This window comes from Panthera onca, chromosome B2 (assembly GCF_046562875.1).
Source record: "Panthera onca isolate mPanOnc1 chromosome B2, mPanOnc1 haplotype 2, whole genome shotgun sequence".
Classification (NCBI taxonomy): domain Eukaryota; kingdom Metazoa; phylum Chordata; class Mammalia; order Carnivora; family Felidae; genus Panthera; species Panthera onca.
This window is the reverse complement of record NC_138343.1, coordinates 105383446-105409530: the sequence shown is the minus strand read 5'-3', so window position 1 is coordinate 105409530 and position 26085 is coordinate 105383446. Positions and strand designations below refer to the sequence as shown.

General features: G+C 38.8%; 1 protein-coding gene across 5 annotated transcripts in view; it reads left to right on the top strand.

Moving 5' to 3' along the window:
- ROS1 (ROS proto-oncogene 1, receptor tyrosine kinase) overlaps nucleotides 1–26085 on the top strand; it is a 118496-nt gene that overhangs the window by 37123 nt on the left and 55288 nt on the right. For 3 of the 5 annotated variants that reach the window (XM_060616494.3, XM_060616492.3, XM_060616496.3), the window contains exons 15-26: nucleotides 219–329; nucleotides 1338–1516; nucleotides 4853–5044; nucleotides 8364–8464; nucleotides 14673–14890; nucleotides 15549–15709; nucleotides 16550–16694; nucleotides 18892–19154; nucleotides 22287–22350; nucleotides 22662–22864; nucleotides 24420–24625; nucleotides 25500–25786. In XM_060616494.3, the coding sequence (XP_060472477.3) occupies nucleotides 219–329; nucleotides 1338–1516; nucleotides 4853–5044; nucleotides 8364–8464; nucleotides 14673–14890; nucleotides 15549–15709; nucleotides 16550–16694; nucleotides 18892–19154; nucleotides 22287–22350; nucleotides 22662–22864; nucleotides 24420–24625; nucleotides 25500–25786 (2130 nt within the window). The remainder of the gene's footprint in view (nucleotides 1–218; nucleotides 330–1337; nucleotides 1517–4852; nucleotides 5045–8363; nucleotides 8465–14672; nucleotides 14891–15548; nucleotides 15710–16549; nucleotides 16695–18891; nucleotides 19155–22286; nucleotides 22351–22661; nucleotides 22865–24419; nucleotides 24626–25499; nucleotides 25787–26085) is intronic. The other 2 variants (XM_060616493.3, XM_060616495.3) reach the window with 1 other exon arrangement.

Genomic DNA, 26085 nt, shown 5'->3' with positions numbered 1-26085 from the left:
CTCTTCACATTCAACTTCAATTATTTATCCAAAAATCACAAAACGTGTTTAATATGATAGGTAATTCTATTAGGCACATGTAGCCATCCATGTCCTTCCACAGTGTTTTTCAAACGTTGATATTCTTATACTTTATAAAGGAAATCTTGGGGTATAAGATGTGTCCCTTAAAACGTGTGCCTTCTGCAGTATTTCTTTTCTTTTTTTTTCCCAAACAGCTTCGGAACCACCGTTTATCATGGCTGTGAAAGAAGATGGGCTTTGGAGTAAGCCATTAAATAGCTTTGGCCCAGGAGAGTTCCTGTCCTCTGATATAGGAAATGTGTCAGGTAAACACCAAATCCCTTGTTCACTTGGACATCAGGATTCTACTTACAAGGCTTCCTACGCTCTTCAATACATTGAAAGAATTGAGTGTTTGGGTAGTAGGACAATAATGAAAGGAAAAAACATTCAGTGAACTACACTGCCAGTGTAGAAATATCAGTTCTCAGGTATAGGTGCTATTTATTATTTCACAAAAGGTGAGGCTATTTATTGATGTATTTGAATGTATTTGAATCTGTCAACGTTGTCTCATGGTAACAGCCTATCTGGTTCCACTTAAAAACAGCTATACTTAAGTAATTTGTTATGTTTGCTGTAAGACTGAAGCACGGAATGGTTGCATGAAGTTCTAAATACAATGTAAGAAACAATTTCTTGACACAGAGGAATATTAAGTAAGAAGTGGGTCATTTTGCCTAGAACACATTAGAATGAAGGAAAAGTCTTCGTTGTAGGATGATACAACATTGAACTTGCCTGCAGATGGCACCTTCTATAACTATATTACTTATTTGATCTATTTGCTGGGCCACTAAACGTACAGCAGCATTTCTGACCAACGTAGGAGCTGGACTTAGGAGGTAGCAAGGTAATGGTACGAAGAATGATGCTTTGGAGTTGTCTTCACTCTGGGCTCCCCATTTTTATCTGTGAGGCCTTGGGGAGAATAGATAATCTCACTGAGTCTTGGGTTCCCCGTGTCAAAAATGGGGATAATTCCGACTTCATACCTTTGTTTTCAGATTTAAGTGAGATACGTAAAGTGCCTGGGACAATGTTTGGCAAAGAGAGGTGCTTGGTGAATATCAATTCCTCTTCCTAGTCCCCCCGGGGTTGAGCTTTTGAGATAACATTATAGAAGTATTCTTGATAGATCCCTGAAGTTCTAATGGATATCATATTAGTATGTGCTTTCAAATTACGTGGAGGTGCAGGAGTGATTTGCTGACTCACCATGTTTATGCTGGCATACCTGAAAAATAACTGCTACTAATTCATTTTGTTTTGAGACATGGACTGGTATAACAACAGCCTCTACTACAGCGACACGAAAGGTGATGTTCATGTGTGGCTGCTGAATGGGACGGATATCTCAGAGAATTATCGCATACCCAACATTGCAGGAGCAGGGGCTTTAGCTTTTGATTGGCTGGGTCAATTTCTCTACTGGGCTGGAAGGACGTATGTGGTAAGTTAAAGCTCAGCATTCTGGATGCTCTAGAACAATACCCAACCACTTCAGTGGCTGGGAGTTTTCATGTCGTTTTTCATACTTGTGTGCCACCTATGCTATTATTTATTTAATATTTGTCTCTAAACATACTCACTTTTTAGCTAAAAGGGATTTATGGGTAAAGAAAACTTTATATCGCTGTTTGTTGTACTAGTTATGTATTTTCAATAATAGCTTTTTTAAAAAACTTTTTAATGTTTATTTTTGAGAGAGAGAGAGACAGAGTGTGAGTGGGGGAGATGAAGAGAGAGAGGGAGACACAGAATTCAAAGCGGGCTCCAGACTCTGAGCTGTCAGCACCGAGCCCGATGCGGGGCTTGAGCCCACGGACCGTGAGATCATGACCTGAGCCAAAGTGGGGTGCTTACCCGAGTGAGCCACCCAGGTGCTCCATAATATCTTAAATATATTAAAATGTTCACATGTGGGTCAGTGCCCTGGAGGAAGATGGCATACTCCAAAGACCCACTGAAGGAAACCCAATGGAGGGACTATTTTCAAAGGTGTGGAGAGGGCTAAGGAAAATGAGCAAAGGATGGTGAAACATGCCCTGGGCTAGTAAGTGTGGGAAGTTAGAACCACCTTTTGGCACATGGGGGCACGGGGACGAAGGGGGAAGAACATGGTAAGGGCTGTAGCTATGGGAGTAGCTGACGTGAAACCCAGCCACTGTCAAAAGGTATGTTCTGGAAAGGAGTGTCCTGGGGGAGTAAGCACCTGAACCCTCTTTCTTTCTTCCCTCTGATCTGCCCTTACTTCCACTGGCTGCATGCCATTGCAAGCCAGAGAGTGAGAGTCCAGTTGGTGCAGTCTATAAAAGCCTCCGCAGTTATAGAGTGGGGTGGGGAGGATGGAGGGTGTAGCTGGATGCAACCTGAAGACGTCGTGTACGTCTGTGTTGTGGTACATTTTGAAGAGAGGGATGGTTAGCGATGAGCATACTGGTCTGAAAGATCAAGAAATACAGTCCCGGAATCATTTTCTAATCAGGTGCTTGTTGTCCACTTATTTATTCATTCAACAATCATTTATCTGTTACCAACGTGTTGGGAGCCATGAAGATAGGCATAGTAGGGAATATAAAGTTAATAGTAGATATGTATCTGTTTTAAAAAATCAGCTTTAGGAGGCATAACTCACATACAATGAAATTAATTTATTGTATAAAATGTCCTGGGTTTTAGTATGTCCAGTGTTGTGCAACCAACCCTTGTTGTCCTCGCTCTTTTGATGAGATAAAATACATATATAAATAATAGAAGAAGGGGTGGCTCAGTCAGTTAAGCAGCTGACTCTTGATTTTGGCTAGGTCCTGATCTCATGGTTCGTGGATTTGAACCCTGCTTTGGGCTCTGCATTGACAGCATGGAGCCTACTTGGGATTCTCTCTCTCCCTCTTTCTACACCCCCCCCTCAAAAAAATAATAGAAGAAGCATACAAAGCAATGTATTTAGAGGCAAAGCAATGTGGTGTAGTCTGAATTCATAAGTGCCAGTGATATGCAGGTGGAATGGAGTTGAGTGGGGTAAATCCGAGAATACACCCTAAAATTGATTAGTTTAAAAATAGTTAAAAAAAAAAGTTTTGAAGGAGTAAGTGTAAGAGTGAATATAAAAACTGGTTTCAAGTATTTTCTCTGTCTCTTATAAAACTGTTTAACTCTAGGAAAAATTACTTAAATTCCTTGAACCTAGTTAATTTGTGATAGAAATCCTTTAGAGGCATAATGTTAGGGTTACAAAAGCTAATATTTCTTTTTTTTATTTTTTTTAACTTTTTTTTTTTTTTTTTTTTGAGACAGAGAGAGACAGAGCATGAACGGGGGAGGGTCAGAGAGAGAGGGAGACACAGAATCTGAAACAGGCTCCAGGCTCTGAGCTGTCAGCACAGAGCCCGACGCAGGGCTCGAACTCACGGACCGTGAGATCATGACCTGAGCCGAAGTCGGCCACTTAACCTACTGAGCCACCCAGGCGCCCCCAAAAGCTAATATTTCAAGATAAAAATGTTCTGTGCCTGACACCCAATAAGTACTCAGTAATGGCAGTAATTAATATCAGGGAAATATACTGAAAAAAAGCAGCAAGGAGAGACGTCATCATTTATCAGGATGTATACATCTTCTCCAGGAGTCTAATCAAATACACTTTTTTTTTTTTAATATCTCTCTCTTTTTAAAAATTTTAATCCAAGTTGGCTAACATATAGTGTAATAATGGTTTTAGGAGTAGAATTTAGTGATTCATCACTTACATACAACACTCAGTGCTCATCCCAACAAGTGCCCTCCTTAGTGCCTATCGTCCATTTAACTTATCCCCCCCACCGACCTCCCCTCCAGCAACCCTTAGTTTGTTCTCTGTCTTTAAGAGTGTCGTGTGGGCTGCCTCCTTCTCTGCTTTGATCTTATTTTTTTCTTTCCTTTATGTTCATCTGTTTTGTTTCTTAAATTCCACATATGAATGAAATCATATGACATTTGTCTCTCTCTGACTTATTTCGCTTAGCATAATACACTCTAGTTCCATCCACGTTGTTGCAAATGGCAAGATTTTATTCTTTTTGATTGCTGAGTAACAATCCATTGTATGTATGTACCACATCTTCTTTATCCATTCATCAGTCGATGGACTTTTAGGCTCTTTCCATATAATTTGGCTATTGTTGATAGCACTGCTATAAATATTGGGGTGCATGTGCCCCTTCAAATTGGCATCTTTGTATCCTTTGTATAAATACCTAGTAATGCAATTGCTATCCAATACATTCTTATCTAGCAGTGTTTGAATTGTGGGGTTGTATGATTAGGAAAAATAAGTATTTTAATTCAAAGTAAATTTGCCTCCTTTTTTTCCCTAGAGTCCTGAAAAAAGAGAAGCTCAACGAGGGCAGCTTCCATGACTGTTTTGCTCCCAAGGCTTTGCACACTACCCAGTACACAGTGCTAATAAACATTCGCAGTGGGAAGAATGTAACAATTTACTGACAATTGGAACACGCTATTAAAATTTTTTTTTTTTAGCATTTATTTATTTTTGAGACACAGAGAGAGCATGAACAGGGGAGGGTCAGAGAAAGAGGGAGACACAGAATCTGAAACAGGCTCCAGGCTCTGAGCTGTCAGCACAGAGCCTGACGCGGGGCTCACACTCGCAGACCGCGAGATCATGACCTGAGCTGAAGTCAGACGCTTAACCGACTGAGCCACCCAGGCGACCCTGCAACACACTATTAAGAAATGACAATGTCATTTGAAAATTATTAATCAACCCTACTATTATGTTTTATAGATACAAAGGCAGTCTCTGTTGACAGGGCACACGGACATTGTGACCCATGTGAAGTTGCTGGTGAACGACATGGCAGTGGATTCGGTCGGAGGATATCTCTATTGGACCACACTACACTCAGTTGAAAGCACCAGGCTAAACGGAGAAAGTTCCCTTGTAATACAGGCACAGCCTTGGTTTTCTGGGAAAAAGGTGACAACTTAAAAATAAGACCTGATCATTTAGTCATACTAAATAGTGCTATCGAATAGTTAACGATAACGCTGTTTCTGCTTGTTGGGAGTAGTTAAGGTAGAATCTGAAAGGAAATACTGTTACAGTAAGATCTTGGTGTAACCAAATTTTTTTAAGTCTTATTTGATTGTCATAATAATTAAACAAATTAAGATACAATATGGAGATGTTTACACTTTGCTGTATCTTGAAAGGACCCGCACTTAAAAGCACTTTAATTTCTGACTGTTTTTATAATCTTCAGGAATTGTATTGGCTATTTTAGAGCTTCTTATTGAGTAATGAGTAGATGTTTTATTATCTTTGATCAACTTTGGGTTCTGACTGCTCTAGAAACTGTGACTCCTAGACAAATTATTTCACTTCTCTTTGCTTCCTTGTCTGAAAAATGGGAATGTTAGCAATTGTCCTACCTCTTAGGGTTGTTGCAAAGATTAAATGAGATAATTAATGTGAGATGCTGAGAACAGTGCGAGGCACATGGTAACTACTCAGTGGTTAAGCTCTTATTATTGCAACTAAATCTGAAAAGCACACCTGATATACGAACATTTCTAAAACAGATGTTACTTCCTCAGCTTCTAGAAGCAAAACTTATTTTTCTTGATCTTCAACTTCTACAAGCAATACCTATCTTCTTGATACCCTTGTAGCTATCATCTGAAATTTCTGAATTTTGTCTTTCCTGTTCATAAATTTCTGAATTTTGTGTTTCCTGTAGGAAATTTAGAAATCACAGAAAAGCATGAAAAAGAAAGAAAGCACTCGTACTATTTCTACCTAGGATATTCCTTAATTTTTTTCTTATTGTTTTAATCATTTTTTTTTCTGCCAGTAGAGATAAATCACCCATAATATAAATAAACCAGATCATTTATAAACAAATTATTGAGTCACATGATCCCCAATTCTAGGATTTTTTAAAATTTATTATTTATTTATTTATTTATTTATTTATTTATTTTTTAAATTGAGATATAATTGACATAGAACATTACATTAGTTTCAGTTGTATATACAGATTATAGCACAGATATTTAAAAGAAATGCAATTTTTTTTTCCACAGGCATTTTTTTTAAAGTTTTACTTATTTACTTTGAAAGAAAAAAAAAAAAGAGAGTGAGTAGGGAAGGGGCAGCAAGAGAGAGAGAGAGAGAGAGAGAGAGAGAATCTCAAGCAGGATCTGCACTGTCAGTGTAAAGCCCCATATGGGGTTTGAACTCACAAACCATGAGATCATGACCTGAGCTGAAATCAAGAGTCAGACACTTAACCAACTGAGCCACCCACACTCCCCTAAAAGAAATACAAATTTATGCAGAGATTAATCATTTCTGTCAAATAATGAAAACATCCCTTAATTTTATTTTGGAAACTTTGAGTCTGAATATAGGAAAAGTGTATCTTTTTATGTCTCTATAAGTGCTGGGGGAAAGCACTTTTATTTTTGTAAAAGCATATTAAGGATAAAAAAAATATTATCTCAAGAGTAACATTCTGTCTGTTCCTGGGACTTTGTCAGTAATGTCCCCCAGTGCTCTGATCTTGTTGTTTGAGTAATGTTCACTCTGGAAAGTTCTACAGTGGCCATAGAGACTTTTTTGTAAATGAGTGGAAAACTAGATTTCTCAGCATGTTTGGGGAAACACATCCTTCTTTAAATTCCCACTCCAAATCCTTCACAGGCTGGGGAGTGCTGCTTGTACAAATCTATAGTTTGGTTCCATGGTTTGATGTCTTACCCATCTGCCTCCATTAATGCTAGTGGGTGTTTTGAAGGTAACATATTTTGCACCGAGCAAAACTCTTCATTTCACTGTCATTCATTCCTTCATATGTTACTCATAAATTTATCATGGAGCCATGAGATACTGTGCAATCAATAGGTATAATAAAATAAACAGCCAATTATTTATAGAAAGGCTTGATATTTGTGTGATTAAAAGGGAGAATGCAGTGAGACATTCATCTAAAGTGAAAAGATAGCCGCTGCCACATCTGATGGATCGGGCAGGCTCATATATATATGTAGTGCACGTTACCACAGGATTAAACCTCAAGTTTATAGTTATGCCTTGTTGGCATTTCCAAGGCATGGCTGTTATTAGACAACAGTGGTTACCAAAGATTTATGGAATGTCCTCTGGCCCTGTTTAAATATGGGCTCAAATGACTGATGCAAAGGAATTGGGTAATGACCCAACACCTGAATGTTATCTATGACTTGAATAGTTTGCTGTATTCTAGAACAGGGAGTTGTAGAATATTCTTTTTTTAAGAGATAAAACAGACTTTTTGATTTAGAAAACTTAAGTGCATCTCATTATGAATAATGAAACAAGATTAACCTGATTTCACTTTAACTGACATAATAATCAATAAATTTCTTTTAGCCTGAGGCAAGGACATGATTCAACTCCCAAAAGGCTGGGGATTGCTAGATAGTTTTTTGTTTGTTTTTTGTTTTTTATTTTGTGGGTAAGGAGTAGACTGAGTTTCCTTGAAGACAGAGGTTGTGATTTATATGACAGCTGGAGGTTTTTGCAACGATGTGCCTTTTTTTTTGTTCTTGGATACCTTGTTGTATTCTTTTTACATTTCTCACTGGCTCATCATTTTTGTTTTTATGCTGCAGAATTTTGTTAGAGATGTAGCTATCAACTTTAATCCTTGATCTCTCTTAGCCTCTAGGTCTGCTATAGAAAGACTTCACCACTCTGAGGTCATATACCTGGCCATCTCAGCTTATTTGAAAAATTCCTACAAAGCCAAAGAAAGCAAAAGTGTTCCCTTGAATTGTAACTTCTGTCTCATGCAAACTATTTCACAGGAGAAGCAGTCTTTCCTCAGGCCTTTCCTGGATGACAGGACATAAAATTAAGGCATGGACTGTAACAAAAAGACAAAGAAAGATTAGTAAGGAGTGGTTTTCAGATGTCATCTGGACATCTGTAGGACCTGGAGTGTGGTTGAAAATTTGTAATAACTTTGCAGGTGCTGCTGATGCTGCTGGTCCAAAAATCATACTTTGAGAACCACCAGAGCTAAGTCTGTGGAAGTCCCTGCCTTCTGAGGATTTTTAGGAAACTTGTGTTTATATCCAAGTTACATAGGAATAGGCATCTCACATAATTTTTTTATTCAGCGAAAGGTAAAAATTATCGAGTTTATTATTCCAAAGAGGACATTAAAGAGAAATCTATAGTTTAAGTGTGACTTATTCACAAAAGTCTCCTCCAAACATGTATTTGATTCATTTTCTTATTTTCTATTTAGGTAGTTGCTCTAACTTTAGACCTTAGTGATGGACTCCTGTATTGGTTGGTTCAAGACAGTCAATGCATTCACCTGTACACAGCTGTTCTTCGAGGGCGGAGGTAAGTAATATCTCTTGAAAACAATCTGTTGAGGATGAGAATGACTTACCCCTCAGTTATGTGGCAGTGCATGAGCATATTGTGCTTGTGGGGAAAGATAGGTTTGCAAACAACTAATGACAGTAGAATATGGTGAATACTGTGATGGGGTAGAAAGAGAGTACAGTGGAGACACTGAGAAGAATGCTTCTCAAGAGCCCAAGAAATGGATACATGTGTTTTTCTTCTTCTTAACATGCTGGAGTTAGGCAGGAATCATCCTGCACAGCACACATGAAGACTGGAGTCGAAAGAAGCACATGAATTATTCTCTCAATCTGTGTCCTCAAACTAAGCCCCTGGTTCTCTTGTTGGCATTTCCACATCTTCCATAATAATACTGTAAGGTATTTTTTTTCTAGTATTTTTCCTACACTTTCTTTTATTATTATTTTTTTAACATTTTTGCTTATTAAAATTAGGTGTAATGTACATAATATGAAATGTTCAGATCTTCAGTATTCCACGATATCAGTTTTGACAAGTACATTTTAAGACACAGATATGTCGAGGGGAGCCTGGGTAGCTCAGTTGGTTATGTGTTTGACTCTTGGTTTTGAATAAGGTCATGATCTTACGGTTCATGAGTTTGAGCCTCACACAGGGCTCTGTTTTGACAGTGTGGAGCCTGCTTGGGATTCTCTCTCTCCCTCTGTCTCTGCCCCTCCCCTGCTCAAGCTCTCTCTCTCTCAAAAATAAATAAATAAGCACAATAAAGAAAATTTTTAAAAAAGACACATATATGTCCATCATCACAGAAATTTTCCTGTGCCCCTACCCAATCAATCCCCCCTACCCCTGAAATATGTACCTTTTGTGTCTGGCTTCTTTTACTTAGCATAATATCTTTATGATTCATCCATGTTGTTAAGAGTATTAGTCTTTCCTTTTTATTGCTGAGTAGTATTCCATTGCATGAACATACCATAGTTGGCATATCCATTCTCCTCTTTATGGACATTTGGATTGCTTCCCAATTTTGGTTATTATGGATAAAATTGTATAAATATTTATACCCAAGGCTTTGGATGTATTGTTGGATAAATACCTATGAGTAGAATTGCTGGGTGATATGGAAGATATATGCTTAACTTCTTAAATAATTTCCTGGTTTTCAGAGGGTTTATACCATTTTACATTTCCTCCAGAGATGTATGAGAGTTCTGGTTCGTCCACATCCTCCCAACAGTTGGCTTTGGCAATCTTTCAAATTTTCACCATTCATTGGTGTATGTAGCAATATATCATTGTGCTTTTAATTTACACTTCACCAATAACTAATAATTTTCACCATTTTTTAATTTGTTGTTGACTATTTATATATTGTCTGTTGTGATGTGACTCTTCAAGTATTTTTCTCACTATTTAGTTGGCTGTATATCTTTTCCGTATTGAGATGCAGGAGATCTTTATGTATTCTGTATATAAGTCCTTTGTAAAAGATATGTGTTGTGAAATTTTTCTCTCAGTGTTTGGCTTACCTATATATTTGTTGGTGGTGTATTTTGGTGAGCAGAAGTTTTTAATTTTAATTTTGACTTACCCAATTTATCAATTATTTTCTTTATGGTTTGTGTTTTCTGTGCCTTCTATAAGATATCTTTGCCTATCCCAAGGTTGTGAGAATTTTATATGATGTACTTTTTTAAAAAATTTTTTAATGTTTATTTATTTTTGAAGGAGAGAGACAGGGTGTGAGTGGGGGAGGGGCAGAGAGAGAGGGAGACATAGAATCTGAAGCAGGCTCCAGGCTTTGAGCTGTCAGCACAGAGGCCGACGTAGGGCTCGAACTCACAAACCGCGAGATCACTACCTGAGCCGAAGTCGGACGCTCAACTGACTGAGCCACCCAGGTGCCCCTATGATGTACTTTATATTGTTTTAGCTTCCATATTTAAATATGTGATCCACTTAAAATAGGTTTTTAGATGTTTCTTTCCTTTTCATATGAATATCCAATTGTTCCAGTACCATTTGTTAAAAAGATTTGCCTTTTGTTAGTTAATTGCTTTGTGTCCTTGTTCAAAATTATTTGACCGAATATATTTTGGTCTATTTCTGGATTCTCTATTCTGTTCCTTTATTATATTTGTCTAATCTCGTGCCAATACTACATTTTCTTGATTACTATAAATTTAGAAAAAGACTTAAAGATAGCTAATATTCAGTCCTTAGTTTGTTTTTCTTTTTCAATATTTTAATTCTGGCTATTCTTGATCTTTTGCTTTTCCAAATAAATTTAAAAATCATCTCACTAATTCCTAGAATAAAGCCTGTTGGAATTTTAAATCTCTTATCAATTTAGGGAGAATGGATATCATAAAATATTGAGTCTTCCAATCACTAAAAATGGTATCTCTCTTCATTTGTTTTGGTTTTCTTTAATTTTGTTCAGCAGTGTTTTGTATTTTCAGTGTAGAAGTTTTGTTTTGTTTTGTTTTGTTGTTTTGTTTAGAGTAGTCTCCATGCCCAACCTGGGGCTTGAATTCACAACTCCAAGATTACAAGCCATGTGCTCCAACGACTGAGACAGCCACGCATTCCAAGAAATTTAGAAATTTTGTACTTCTTTCATTAATTAATCCTGAAGTGTCTGATTTTTAAAATAAAAAAAAAGTTTATTTATTTTTCAGAGAGAGTGTGCAAGTAGGGGAGGGGCAGAGAGAGAGGTTTATCAGAGGATTCAAAGTGGGCTTTGTGCTGACAGCAGAAAGCCCAATGCGGGGCCTGAACTCATGAACCTTGAGACCATGACCTGAGCTGAAGTTGGACACCCATCTGACTGAGCCACCCAGGCTCCCCTCTGATTTTTTTTTTTTGATGCTTTATAAGTGGTGTTTTCAAAAATTTCATTTTCTAAATTCTTATTACTAGTATGGAGAAATTCAACTGATTTTTGTATATTGACTTGGTATCTTGATTCATTCATTGCTAAATTCACTGTTCTGGTTTCATGCAGAAATGCTTTAGGGGGTTATAATAGTCTTTTACAATGATTTAGGAAACATTCCCTCCTCCTCAATTTTCTGAGTTTTTGATATTAATTCCTCCTTAAATTTTGATAGTATCCACCAGTCTGGGCCTGGAATTTTCTTTGTGGAAAATTTTTTGACTTTAAATTTAATATATATTAGGGGTATAAAGTTATTTAAATTTTTATTTCTTCTTGAATCAATTTTGTTAATTCATGTCTTTTAAGGAATTTATCCAGTTTGAATGAGTTGTCAGATTAAATTTAATAATAGTATTTAATAATAATAATAGTATTTAAATTTAATAATAAGTATTTTGGGATTGTTTGGGTATTATTTCTATCAATTTCTAATTTAATATCATTGTGGCTGAAAAACATACACTAATTTCAATCTTTTGACATTTATTTAGGCTTATTTTATGGCCCACCATTGGGTATATCAAGATGAATGTTCCATGTGCACTAGAAGAATATTTATTCAGCTAATAATCTGTTGGATTATTAGATTAATTATCATTAGATTAATAGCTGGTATAGTAGTCTATAAGTGTCAAGTACATAAATTAGTTGACAGTGTAGTTTAAATATTTGTGTCTACTTGTACTGTCACTGAGAAAGAGGTGCCATAGTCTTCAACTATGATTGTAGATTTGCCTATGGTTCTCTACAGTTGATATACCTGGGTCCTTTGTATTTATATTATTATCTATGTACTTGAGTATATTGCCTTTTTATCACATAAAATGCCTTCATTAGTCTATGGTGATTCTCTTCATCTTCATCTGGGTGCTTTGTATTTATATTATAATCTATATACTTGATTATATTGCTTTTTGTCACTATAAAATGCCCTCATCAGTCTATGGTAATGCTCATTGCTTAGAGACCACTTTGTCTGATAGTAGTATAGCCACAGCAGCTTTAATTAATTAATTAATTAATTAATTAGAGATAGAGAGTGAGTGGGGGAGGGTCAGAGAGATAGGGAGACAGAGAATCCCAAGCAGGCTCCACACTGTCAGCGCAGAGCCTGATGCAGGGCTCACACTAGAGAGATCATGACCTCTGAGCCCAGTCCTGAAGTCAGATGCTCAACTGAATGTGCCACCCAGGTGCCCGTGATGGATCTACTCTTGAAATTGCTCTTCCTTCTCCTAAGTCCATCAATTTCCTTTAGTTTATAAAAGAATTAATCAGGTACAAGTATAACAACATATCTGACCTGGAAGTTGAAGAGGGTGCCCCCGTCAACAATTCAGATGTATTTGGTTATGTCAGAACTGATTACATGCTCCAAGGGACCCTATGCCCTTGCTGTTCCCTCTGCCTGCAATGTTCCCAGACTCAGTTCCCTTGGTTAATTGGTATTCGGTCTGTATGGCTCAGTTTAAGCATGTTCTCTAATGTGACCAGACTTTTTCTGACCAGATCCCAGTAGGTCTCCTTGTTAAGGAATCCACTCTACTTTTCCTTTTACGGTGCCATTCAGCGGTGTGGTTGTTTGCTCATCTTCTTCCAGACTGCCTTTTCTGCTATCCTGTGTATTCTATGAGGGCAGGGATTGTATTTGTCTATTTACCACTGTATTCCTAGTGGCTAACACAGAACGGGGCACAAAACACTTGTTGACTGAATGAGTAAATGAATGAACCCTCAGCACAGTAACCTCAGCTGACCTCTATACTTCACCCTTTATGGAAGAGTTTGACTTTTTATGACTTTTTTCTTGAGCTTCGATTTAAATCCAGCTTTACTTGTTGTGGAGGACTGAAGGGTTTGAAATTACAGGTAGAAGAAAGCCCCATAGTGACCTCTCGAAAGTGAGGAGGTTTTGCTGAAGTGCCGTGAACATTGGAGGTCAAGAATTTCCCGGTTAGTCCATGAGATTTTTATAGGGGAGGAGTCTTCAACTGGAAATGAGGGGTCATCCATGCCAGGAGCAGCTAAGGGATATCCAGGCTCACCCTGCGGGGAAACCCTCTGTCCTAGGGACACTTTGGAAATGCTGAAACAAACAACCGGGTGGGCTAAACTAACACAAGGGCATTCACAGGATGCAGGCATCAGCAGCTCTGTGGGTGGTCCAGAAGGGCCAGCCTCCTAGCCCAAGTGCATCCTGTTTAGTGAGCTTCCCTCCATTTGGAACTGGGTTTTATGTATTTCACAAGGTTGCTGGAAACTTCTAATGAGAAGTGGAAATAACAAGGTGTGAAATTAGACAAGCAAGTCAAAGTCCACAAGGCAAACCAGATGCTGTCTTCAGAACTGCGTAGGTATAAATAGAGTATTTCACTAGAAAAAGGACAATGTGAATCATCCTGGTGAATATACTTCTTTATAAGGTTCCCAACTTCCAGTTTTGGTCCTCTCAGGTAGTCACAGTTTTGTCAAGGAGATATTGTGAAATTCTCAAATCAAAACCTTTATTTGTTTTGATTTTAAGTGCCATTCTTTCTACTTTTCTAAAGAAGGAACTGTCAACACTCTAAAAAGATGTCGAGAAATCTTGAAAAGAAATAGTCAAACCACCACTTCAAAAGACTGAAAATCATTGAAGTGGTTTTTATTTATTGAGTACCAGGCAAGAGAGATTTTTAGAAACTACCAAGCAGATTTTTAAAGTGAAAATTATACCCCAATTCTGTGTCATGGAGAGAAAACTCTAGCATCGATGTAAATAATAGTCTGTTAACTTGAATTCCCCAGTCTGAAAAGAAGCATTCTGCATGAGCTAACGAAGTTAGTAAGTATCATTGAAGCAGCAGTTGTGAATAGTATATATTGATGGACCAAACAGGAGAGAATAATGGGTGGCAAATAAATAACATGATTAACCAAGTGTAAGAGGGAGGCGTGGCCCGATGAGAAGAAACCAGCCAGTAGGTTACACCTCTAAGATAGGTACTATGAGAATCACCAGTATTTCTTAAAATCTGTGTAATACTCTTGCCATTGCAATATCACATTAATGAGAAAAGTCCTAGAAGACTTGCTTTAGGTATACTTTAAGAAAAGCGTAAAAAAATCAACTTTATACGGAACTAAAAATAACGATAATTATTGTTGCAAAGTATTTTCTTTTTGTTTTTGCATCCACAAACACACACCCTCACAAACATACATTCTCTCCAGTACGTGAATGTACCAGCCCTTCCCCCACTTGAGATTCACAGGCTAATTGGTGCCATGTTTTAGCAGTGCCGGAGATATCAACATCACGGAGTTTGCAGCCTGGAGTACTTCTGAAATTTCCCAGAATACACTGATGTACTATAGTGGCCGGCTCTTCTGGATCAATGGCTTTAGGATTATCACAGCTCAGGAAATAAGTCAGAGAACCAGTGTCTCTGTTTTGGAACCAGCCAAATTTAGTCAGTTCACAATCATTCAGACATCCCTCAAGCCTCTGCCAGGTACAGTATATTATTTCTGTTTACCCTCTTGCCTCCAAGCGTGTTTTGTGAAATAAGTGTTTACTTTGGGATTTGTTTTGTTTTGTTTTCTTAAAAAAATATTTAAGCCCCGAAGCGGGGCTTGAACTCACGAACTGTGAGATCATGACCTGAGCCAAAGTTGGACAGCCAACCGCCTGAGCCACTCAGGTGCCCCTTTGGGAATTTTTTCTTAAGAATTAAATTTTAGAGGCGCCTAGGTGGCTCAGTCGGTTAAGTGTCTGACTTCAGCGCAGACTTTGAGCCCTGCATCTAGCTCTGTGCTGACATTGCAGAACCTGGAGCCTGCTTTGCATTCCGTGTCTCCCTCTTTCTTTGCCCCTCCCCCTCTCATGCTCTGTCTCTCTCTGACTCTCAAAAAAAAAAAAAAAAATTAAAATGTTAAAAAAAAAGTTTTAAAAAGAAAAAGGCTTTGGTAGTTTCTCTTGGTTTGCTTGCATTTTACTCTTAATCCAAATTTGCAGCATGGAACAGTCAGAAAAAGAAGATTGTTAGGATATATTAAAGGGAAATTTTATTTTGGTATTAATTATTAGTAATTTCTGTTAATTATCCATGTTCTCTATGATGTTTGAGAACCTAAATTCTTTCCCCCTCTATTCTTTCTTTCATCCCATAGGGAACTTTTCTGTTACCCCCAAGGTTATCCCAGATTCTGTTCAAGAGTCTTCCTTTAGGATTGAAGGAAATGCTTCAAGTTTTCAAATCCTGTGGAATGCTCCCCCAGCAGTGGATTGGGGTATAATTTTCTACAGTGTGGATTTCAGTTCTCATTCTAAGGTATAGTGTTGGTTCTAGTAACTTCCATTTCTCAAACAGGCTGTACCAACTGTATCAGCCCTGCCCACACTAATTTGTGCTTCCTTCATTTAGCCAAGCCTGTCTCCTTTGTTGCTGCCAATGCATTTGATTATTAAGATTTTTCCTGAGGGGCCGCCTGGGTGGCTCAGTTGGCTGAGCATTTGACTCTTGATTTTGGTTCAGGTCCCTATCCCAGGGTTGTGGGACTGAGCCCCTCATTGGTCTCCATGCTGAGTGTGGAGACTGCTTAAGATTTTCTCTCTCTCCCTCTGCCCCTCTCCCCCACTCATGCTCTCTCTCTAAAATAAAAAAAAATAAATAAAAAAAGAAAAGATTTTTCCTGAGAATTTTTAAAAATTAAAAAAAAAGTTTATTTTTTGAGAGATAGAGAGAGAGAGAGAGAATGAATGAGAATGAGCAGGGGAGGGGCAAAAAGTGAGGGAGACACAAAATCTGAAGCAAGCTCCAGGCTCTGAGCTGTCAGCACAGAGACCAAAGCGGGGCTCAAACCCATGAACTGTGAGATCATGACCTTAGCCAAAGTCAGATACTCAGTTGACTGAGCCACCCAGGGGCCCCCTGAGAACCCTTGTTTGTAGCCAGTCTCTGATTGTTTTGTGGTTAATGTTAACAACTGGTATGTTAGGTACATTTTAACTGGTCTAGGTGGAACCACATGGAACTTAGCAACATTAGCATTTCCAAAATTGCACATTTTGGTTCACAGGTGAACCAAAGTTTGGAGATTTTAGTTCATTAGGAATAAAAGATTTTATGACTCCCTCACTAAGAAAATAATGTTTTGTTCTTATATTTTAGTTCCTGGCTAGTGAGCAGCAGCTTTCACCTGTATTTACTGTGGAAGGGCTGGAGCCGTATGCCTTATTTAATCTCTCTGTCACTCCTTATACGTACTGGGGAAAGGGCCCCCAAACATCTCTGTCACTTCGAGCACCTGAAACAGGTACAGGGGTTAAAAGATCTTTTTAAAAGGGCAGAGCCTCATTTTCTATGCTCTACAATAAATGGCTAATAATTTTTAAAAGTAACTTTCAGTTCTGTAGATGTGTTGAGATTCAATACCTTTTCAGTGACTTTTTGGAGATGAGAATAACACCATTAGTATCAGTCTGCATCATTTATTCCAAAAGCATATTCCAAGATTTCTTAAAGATTGTTTCACTTGATTATAATAATACATATGCTGCAGAAACCTGTTTCAGGTAACTTGTGAAACACTTGAGAAGAAAAACAGGAATATAATAGCAGGGACAGTTTCATGGAAGTCAGGCTTGTCTGAAGATGTTCTCACCGATGGTAACTCAGAAGCTTCCATAGGTGGATAACTCATGCCTGAATTTAATGTTTTCCTTTCGAATATGTTTTAAAAAGGATAGTAGTCGTGTCTTTACATGTGTATCACTACAAAATGTACAAAGCACATTTATATGTATCACTCCTTTATTAAACATTTACTGCACACCTATTATGTGTCAGAGCATCATTTCCTCCTTGCATTTGATCCTCCCCCTGCTCCCTGGAAGGTAGCACAGGTGTTACTATCTCAGTTATGCAAATGAGAAAGCAGAAGCCTAGAGGTTGCCCAATGTAGAATAGCTGGGACTTAATCTAGACTTTCCACTGCTGTTTTATCAAGTCTCCACTCAGTCATGTCTTCAAATGCTGGTAAATGATAGTATCATACTGATTTATTCACTATGAACTTATTAGCACAGGACCTGGCAGGCAGAAAGAGCTCAGCAGGCATAGATATGCATTTTTTGTTTGTTTGTTTTTAACTGTTAAGTTTCTTTCAACAATATTTACCCATGATTCTCACAACAGGAACATAATAGAGCCTGGGTAGGTCCTGGAGCAGTTAGCATTTGAATCCAGGTATGCTCTCTTTGAGATCATCTTGGGATGTCAGCTTTGGTAGGATTGTTCTGTGGAAATGGTTTTGCCTGCATCTGTCAGGGGATGTACTGGGGACCTAGGGTCATCAGCATTCTGCTGGATGTTGGGGGGCAATAAAAAATGAAAAGATTTGGCCTTTGCCTTCAGGAAATTTACAATATAGTTGGGAAATTATTCAAATGGATAAATATTTATTAAGCGCTTACAGTGTGCTAGTCCTATACTAGATTTGAGGGGATTTAACAAGGAATAAGGAAACGTGCTTTCTCTGATGGAGCTCATCAAACAGTAGAGAGATAAACACAGGCTTCCAACAATAACAGAAATGAGACAGTGAGAACTGAGTTTCAATGGCATAGAGTAAATAGACAAGACAGAATGCTTTACCTCTATCAAGCAGCCCCACCACTCTCAGGAGGTGACAATGGTCATAGACTGGAATGGCCACCGAAGGCCTTTGGGGAGGGGGAATTCTAGCTGGGCTCTAGGGAATGATGCAAGGAAAGGTATCCCATATAAGCACAGTGTAAGAAGGCCTGGAGATTGGATAATGATGTGAGTGTTGAACATTGAGAAGCGATGTGACTGGAGTGGACAGTGGAAAGGGACACTTCGGACAGAGGAGTCCGAAGAAGGAAGACAGGCATCTTGCATGAAATGACATGGACATCAGGCAGAGGAATTTCTCTTGATTAAGAGGGAGATAAATTCATTGAAGGGCTAGGAGCCATTAAATTGCTTGGTTCGGCTCTAGGATAAATGGTAGCCTCCAAACCATACTCTTGGGGTATACCCTGCTCCGTGGAAGGGTTCAAGGTGAGAGGGCCTGGATCTGTGACATGCTGGATTTTACATCCTGAACTGGCTGAAGGCCGGGCCAAGTTGCTGCCTTTCATCCCGTGACTGCCATTCCCACCACCAGCTAAATCACTGTGGCAGGAGGAGAGTAAATATTGTATTTTTAAGGAGAACCAGCCACCTTTCATCTATACAGGGCACAGATGAGAAAGATGTGCCTAAGTGGTGGTAAGAGGGATTTGGGTTGCAGATAAGAAAGATTTGCTGAGATATCAGGATAGGTTCCTGAAGAAATCTGTGGAATCTTCTCTCCTGAAGAATAAGATAGATACACTTCGATTTCTGGAATGAGAAATATTTATTACTGTTTCTCCATCTCCTCATCATGAATGGTAAAAAGTCAACTTTATATTCTTTTCTACCCTATCTGTGTCTCTGCTTTTCAGTTCCGTCGGCACCCCAGAATCCCAGGATATTTATATTACCAAGTGGGAAATACCATAACCAGAACGAAGTTGTGGTGGAATTTAGATGGAATAAGCCTAAGCATGAAAACGGTGTGTTAACGAGATTTGAAATGTTCTATCAAATATCCAACCAGAGAGACACAAATAAAACATTTGAAGACTGGATGGCTGTCAATGCAACCCCCTCAGAGATGTCTTTTCAGCTTGAAGGCATGAGTCCCGGGTACACTGTTGCCTTCCAGGTATAAGAGTGAAAACAGGGATACAAGGGTCTCAGTGGTGCAAACAGAAGGCTGATTAAAGGACTAGGTTTATTGACTGCCACTCTGTCAATAATTTGAGATCCACTATGGTCACAGAAGTCAAGTGGGTGGCAAAGATACAGAGGGGAGAGGGGACAGCTAGGGTAAAGGACAGTTTGACAGCTTTCTTGCTTTCAGATTCAGAACAAACCATTATTTTTCCCTGTAATCACTATAGGTCGTGTACCTGGGTAGATGCTTTTATATTCCTTATCTCATTTGATGCCCTTACTGTCTGTGAAGAAAGAGCCATGTCCCTGGGTGTGTCAGTGAATTACCAAAGCTGCATGGCAAGGAAGTGGTGTTCTGTAGTCCAGCTGCTAGAAACCTTTCCCCCAGATCACATCACTACTGTGAATCCTCTGGATGCCCCAACTTGGAGCTACTGTTGGAAATAAAACCTGAGGGTCTAGGTAGTTGATATCTCAGAGTTACTGTCTGGCTGCTGATAGACGAGAAAGTGAGAATAGGAGTCAAGAATAACAAGTTACTGCCACCCCATTTGGGCATTTTAACTTTAATATGAAATAGCTTTCTACTTATGATAGATGGCTTGATGATTTTCTTATCTTCATTAAATACCAAGTTGGTGATGATATGCCCAGAATTCGCGATCCCCAAAGACCACCAGGGAGCCGAGTCCGATGCAAAAGCAAAAGAGCCTTTATTCGAGCTGGCTCGAGCTCAATCCCCTACCTGCACCGACGCAGCGGTGAGATGCCAGGGAGAGAGAGCGAGTTTCAAAAGCACAAAGGTTTTATTGGGGTCTAGGGGCAGTTGGTGAGGTAATGGCTGTGGCCTCAGCTGATTGGCTGGGGAAAGGTCGGAGTCCTGTTACACGCAGGCCACAGGGCGTGTTTTGATCGGGAAGTTTGAACGAAAGAGCGGGAGGTTACTCAAGGGGAGGAGGCGTGGTCAAGGTGGAGGACACAGAACAAGATGGAGTCGGCTGGCGTAGGTCCGCCTTACAGGTGACAATGTTGTACATATTTAGAATTATTTCCCATTTCTTTTTGGGGAACATAATGCTTTGGGGAGTGTTTTAGAGATTTGAGTTTCCTAAGGATCTGTTTTTGTAAAATTCTAATTTAATAGTTATTTTGTTAATATATTTGTTCAACATATACTAATCGAAGAAGTTGTACATAAAAGTTAAAGATAGTACACATTCTTATTTGTTGAGAATTATGTGTGTTCTGGTTAAATAAATATTCTGGTTAAGTGTATCTGTCTAAATGTACATATAGTTTCAGATCTCAGTCATCACAGGATTGTGCAAGGTGATATGCACAGATATGCATGAGTTTCACTTAATGTGGTCTTGTGCAAAAGTGAAGACGTCTTGGTATATGTACATACCATGATGCACACACACACACACACACACACACACCCCATGTACAGATAGCAGTATGTATAATATGGTAAAATATATTTAACAGTAGAAGTATAATAAAAATAATCTAATACTTTGTTGACTGAGAGGGCACTTGAGGATCTACCTTTTGGGTCCATCATTACGGGTGTCAATTTCCTTTATAGGCTGTTATACACATGCGAGGTTGGGAAGTGGAAATGATTTATTACACAATAAAAGACGTCTACTAAAAGCTGTTTTCTTTTTTTTCTTTCTTAATTTTTTTAAATGTTTTATTTATTTTTGAGACAGAGAGAGACAGAGCATGAGCAGGGGAGGGGCCGAGAGAGAGGGAGACACAGAATCTGAAGCAGGTTCCAGCCTCTGAGCTGTCAGCACAGAGCCTGATGCGGGGCTCAAACTCACGGACTGTGAGATCATGAAGTCGGATGCCCAACCGACTGAGCCACCCAGGCGCCCCTCTTTTTTTTTTTAATTTTTAGTACGTATTTATTTTTGAGAGAGAGACAGAGACAGAGTGTGTGAGGAGGAGAGGCAGAGAGAGAGGGGGAAACACAGAGTCCGAAGCAGGCTCCAGGCTTTGAGCTGTCAGAGCCTGACATGGTGCTTGAACTCACAAACCGCAAGATCACGACCTGAGCTGAAGTCAGGTGCTTAACCGACTGAGCCACCCAGGCACCCCTAAAAGCTGTTTTTAAAAAGCTTTGGTACCGGGATGCAGAGTGGTACAGTATACAAGTATACAAACCCCACAAGACTTGATTTTTATGCCAGTTTCTGCGTATGTCATTGTGGATGAGTTACTTACTTAATTCTGATTTTGTCTAGTTTCTGCTCTTAGTAATTGTGAGAACTAAAAGAGATAATGTATGTAAAAGTGGTTTGAAATGCATAATTAATATTCAAATGTAAGTTTTAATTATTATTTTTCTTTTGCAAATCTCATTTTTTAAAAGGTACAGTAAATTTGGTTATTTAAAGCTTCTAGTTGTTTATTTCACAGTCTGTGGGAGTTTACCATAATGTGCATAGTTTTGTTTCTGTTAAATGTTCTACATAATTTCATTTTGGAAATAGCTAAAGACCTTTTTTAGAAATTCAAATCTTTTGCAGGGGAGATTTGTGCCAATACTTTGCACTGTTCCAGACAACAATAGCAACGATAAAAACCACACCGCCAGCATGAATGTGGGGCAATACTTACCTTTTAGTGATTTATTGCTTTATACTCAGATGGAAGTAACTATTTGAAACTATTCAGTCAGAGAAAGACAAAAACCCCTATGATTTCACTCCTATGTGGAACTGAAGAAACAAAACAGAAGAAGAACATGGGGGTGGGAAGGAAAGGCAAACCAGGAAACAGACTCTTAACTACAGAGAGCAAACTGAGGATTGCTGGAGGGGAGGTGGGTGGGGAATGGGCTAGATGGGTGATGGGGATTAAGGAGGGCACTTGTCCAGATGAGCACTGGGTATTGTGTGTAAGTGATGAATCACTAAATTCTACACTGGAAACTGTGTGTTAACTAACTGGAATTTAAATAAAAACCTGACAGAAAAAAGAAACTATTCATAACTGATACCAAAATTGTGAAATGAAACCTTCGATAATTTATCAGTCTCAGAACATAATTGCTGTCACTGAGGACACTGTTGAATGCAATTTTTCTGGTATCCTTTTCTTTTTCTAGGTTCGAGCCTTCACATCCAAAGGACCTGGACCATTTTCTGACACAGTAAAGTCCAGAACCTCAGGTATTCATTACCTAAAACCTGTGCAATAAACAATTCGTATTTTAAAAACATTTTTGACCCTTGGTATTCTCAGGGATATGAATGCTGTCTCTGAGCTGAAGTTAAAGTCAAATAATCAATTTTTATCACCAAACACACTTAACAAATCTGAGCTTAGGGCGCCTGGCAGTGTTGATTGAGACTGGAACAGTAGATGAACCCAGAGAAGACCCATGGATTTCAGAATAGCCTGATAGTGAATCAAGGGATTTTGCCAAATGAAAGTTTTTTTCCCCTCTTATATGTATTATCTACTTGTTTTTTGTTTTCAGAAATCAACCCATTTCCATATCTCATGACTCTTTTTGACAGCAAGATCGTTTTATTAGATATGGATCAAAATCACATTGTATGGACATTTTCAGCAGAAGGAGACATCAGTACCATGGGCTACACAGCTGATAATGGAATGGGATATTATGCTCAAGGAGACTCACTCTGCCTTCTGAACATGCACAACAGATCCAGCTCTGAGGTATTTCACTATGTAACTATTCTGGAAGGAAGGACATGGATAATTTACATATCACACCACCCTATAATTAAATAAGCTGGTCAGTGGTCGAGCATTAAGATTAGAATGGTTGGAAAGGACAAATGTTGTGTAATTATTTAGTCACAAATGAATAGTGATTAGATTTGGGGCAAATATCATTCAGGATTAATTTTGCAAATAGTTTTATTTGGTTTAAGGCACTGTGTCAGTTCCTGGGATAGAGGTAAAAGAGAAAAAAAAATCACAGTCTTTGAACAAACCCAGTCTGGTATTAGCCTAACACTAGGAGGACAGTAGTGTGTAATGATTCATGGCTGAGCTTTGGGATCTGAAATTTAGAACTTAATTCTGGCTTCGCCATTTACGAGATCTGTGACCATCAGCAAGTTATTTAACTTGTGGCATCTCTTCACATGGTTCCTGTGAAGATTAAATGAGATGACTGACGTAAGGCACTTAGCGCAATGCCTGGCATGTGGTGGCGTTCATTGAGTGTCAGCTAGCGGAACAGACAGACAGAAGACGTTATCGTGCTATGCTGAGGGCAGGATGTGGTGGCATCACAGAAAATGGATGATCAATCCAGGTTGGAGTGGTTGAGTGGAAAGACACCTTGGGAAGATGAGCCAGGTGAAGGTGGGAAAAACTTAAGGGGTAGCAAGTGCAAAGACAGGAATACAAGAGAGCCATAGCACATCCAGGAGGCTGAAAATAGAGTGAGCTTGGAATGAAGGTGGGAGTGAGGGTGAACAAAAGACAGGTGAAAAAGTTGAAGTAGTAGGCAGGGGCCTGAATATAATGGGCCTCTTTAACTGTGCTAAGGTGTGGAGGGCCAATCCTGAAGCCAACATCAAGCCATTAAAGAAATTTAGTGGGTCATTCACATGATCAAGTTATGTTTTAGAAAGACCTCTCCATTCGTGGTGTGAATCATGACTTAGAGAACGTTAAATCTGTGACACTTAGGAGGCTATCACAGAAAGCCAGACAGGAAATGTCAGGCAGGAAATGAGAGCCAGTGAGGTGAGAAAGGAGAGGGCCAATTTGGGACATATTTCAAACGGGACTGATTCACCGTGGGGAGTCATGAGAGGAAGATGTCAAGGATGAACCACATTTGTCAGGATTGCTGCTCAGGTGGATGTTGGAAATCCATAAAAATATAATCTGTAGGAGAAAAGAAGGGTTTGGGGGTGGAGTAATGAATTCTGTTTCCTGGGATCATTCATATGGAGATGTTCAGTAGTCAGTTTGGATCAGTAACTCAGTGAGGGATATTGCTACTGTTCTTGTAGCACTGGTCTATGGATTACAGTTGAAGTCGGGGTAGTGGAAGCTAACCAGGAGAAAGAATACAATGTGAGAAGAGAAGAGGACCAGTGTTATAATGGTATACAGTACAGAGCTATTGACGTTTTGGATTACAGAGAAGTGCAGTAAACAAGTAATATGGTAGATTACCGAAAAGTCCTCAGATTTGGGGGAAAAAAAATGACCACTCTCTCCTTGGCTGTGTTTTCTACCTATTGTTAAGATTTTCCGAGATGCACTGGTCTTTGATATCACAATTATTACAATTGACTGGATTTCAAGGCATCTCTACTTTGTGCTAGAAGAATCACAAAATGGCATGCAAATATTTGATGTTGATCTTGAACACAAGGTGAAGTACCCCAGAAAGCTGGACATCTGCAATAGAAATTCAACAATAATCTCTTTTTCTGTATATCCTTTTTTAAGGTATGTAAAGTATGAGTATCTGTTTCTGTTGTGATGAAGTAGAGGCATATCCAATACAATATCTTTGGTTTAATATTAGAAGCTATTGATGGGAAAATAAGATGCTTACGGTCCTTGACTAGCTATATTAACTTATAGTAAGTAACTCCACACATTAATTATGAGCCCATAGCCACAAATATGCAAATTTAATCCATACTGACAATTTGGCTAACCTAAAGTTAGGGTCATTACCAATAGGAAACCAAAGCAGATTTTCATACCAGTGGATTTCCTAATAACCTCAGATGATAAGGATGAGAAAAGGACTGAGACAGTGGCAGGAGATGAACAGGAGATAGACAGCATGTCATGCTAATGCTATTCTGGGCTCACCCATCTTTAACTAATGTCCTTGTAAGATGAGTTTTAAGGCCTCCGTTCACCAACTGATAGCAGTTTTTCATGCTGAAAGATGTATTTTGTTTGTGTCATAAGCATGGTTATTCTATTTTGAAACTAGATTGTTAACCAGCATTAAGAAGCAGAAACAAACTTGAGAGGAGGGGAATGGAGATGGGTGTTGATGAAAAGTAGGCAAATGTATTTCACATGTACAGCCGTTAATGAACCATTCAGTATACCACCCTCAGGTCATTTTGGTCCAAGGCTTTAGTTGTAAACACATTTATTGAGAAATCATGGGAAAATGGTACAAACTAGATTGCTTTTGGCCCCCTCCATCTCAGAAGATTATTGTACATGTGGACACATTCTCTCCAAAGGCTGTGTTTATCTCTCCAGTCGTTAGAAATGATTAATCTTCATTGGAAACTAACGTTTGCAATAATATGCTTTACTCATTAAGTTGGAGGGTCTTTTTTTTCCCCCATAGTCGCCTGTATTGGACAGAAGTTTCCGATTTGGGCCCTCAGATGTTCTACTACAGTATTATCAACCAGACCTTGAGTCACATTCTTCCACCCACAGCCACAAACCATTCAAATGGAAGGAAACAGTGTTTTTGCAACATTACTCAATTCGAGTTTAGTGGAGCAATGACTATTGACACTTCTGATCTAGAGAGACCACAGATATATTTTGTCAAAGGGCAAGAGATCTGGGCCATGGATCTGGAAGGATGTCGGTGTTGGCGAGTTATCATGGTGCCTACTCTGCTTGGTAAGATATCTATGTGTGTACATAGATACCCATTAGTGATGGTGGCCCTTCCTGTTCAATTAAAAAGGGTGTGCATTCTACATGTATTCAAAAGAATACACACATGGTTATTTGCTCTGGACCATGCCAAATGTTCCCAAAGAATTCAAGTCAAGTTGTTTCCAGGCAAATTGTGCACAGATGTTCACACAATTTTCTGGATCTGTGGTTTCATTGTTGTTGTTATCTTATAATTAACAGTAGAGCTATAATTTATTAAGTTTAACTACATAGCCTAACCAAGCTACCAAATGTATTAT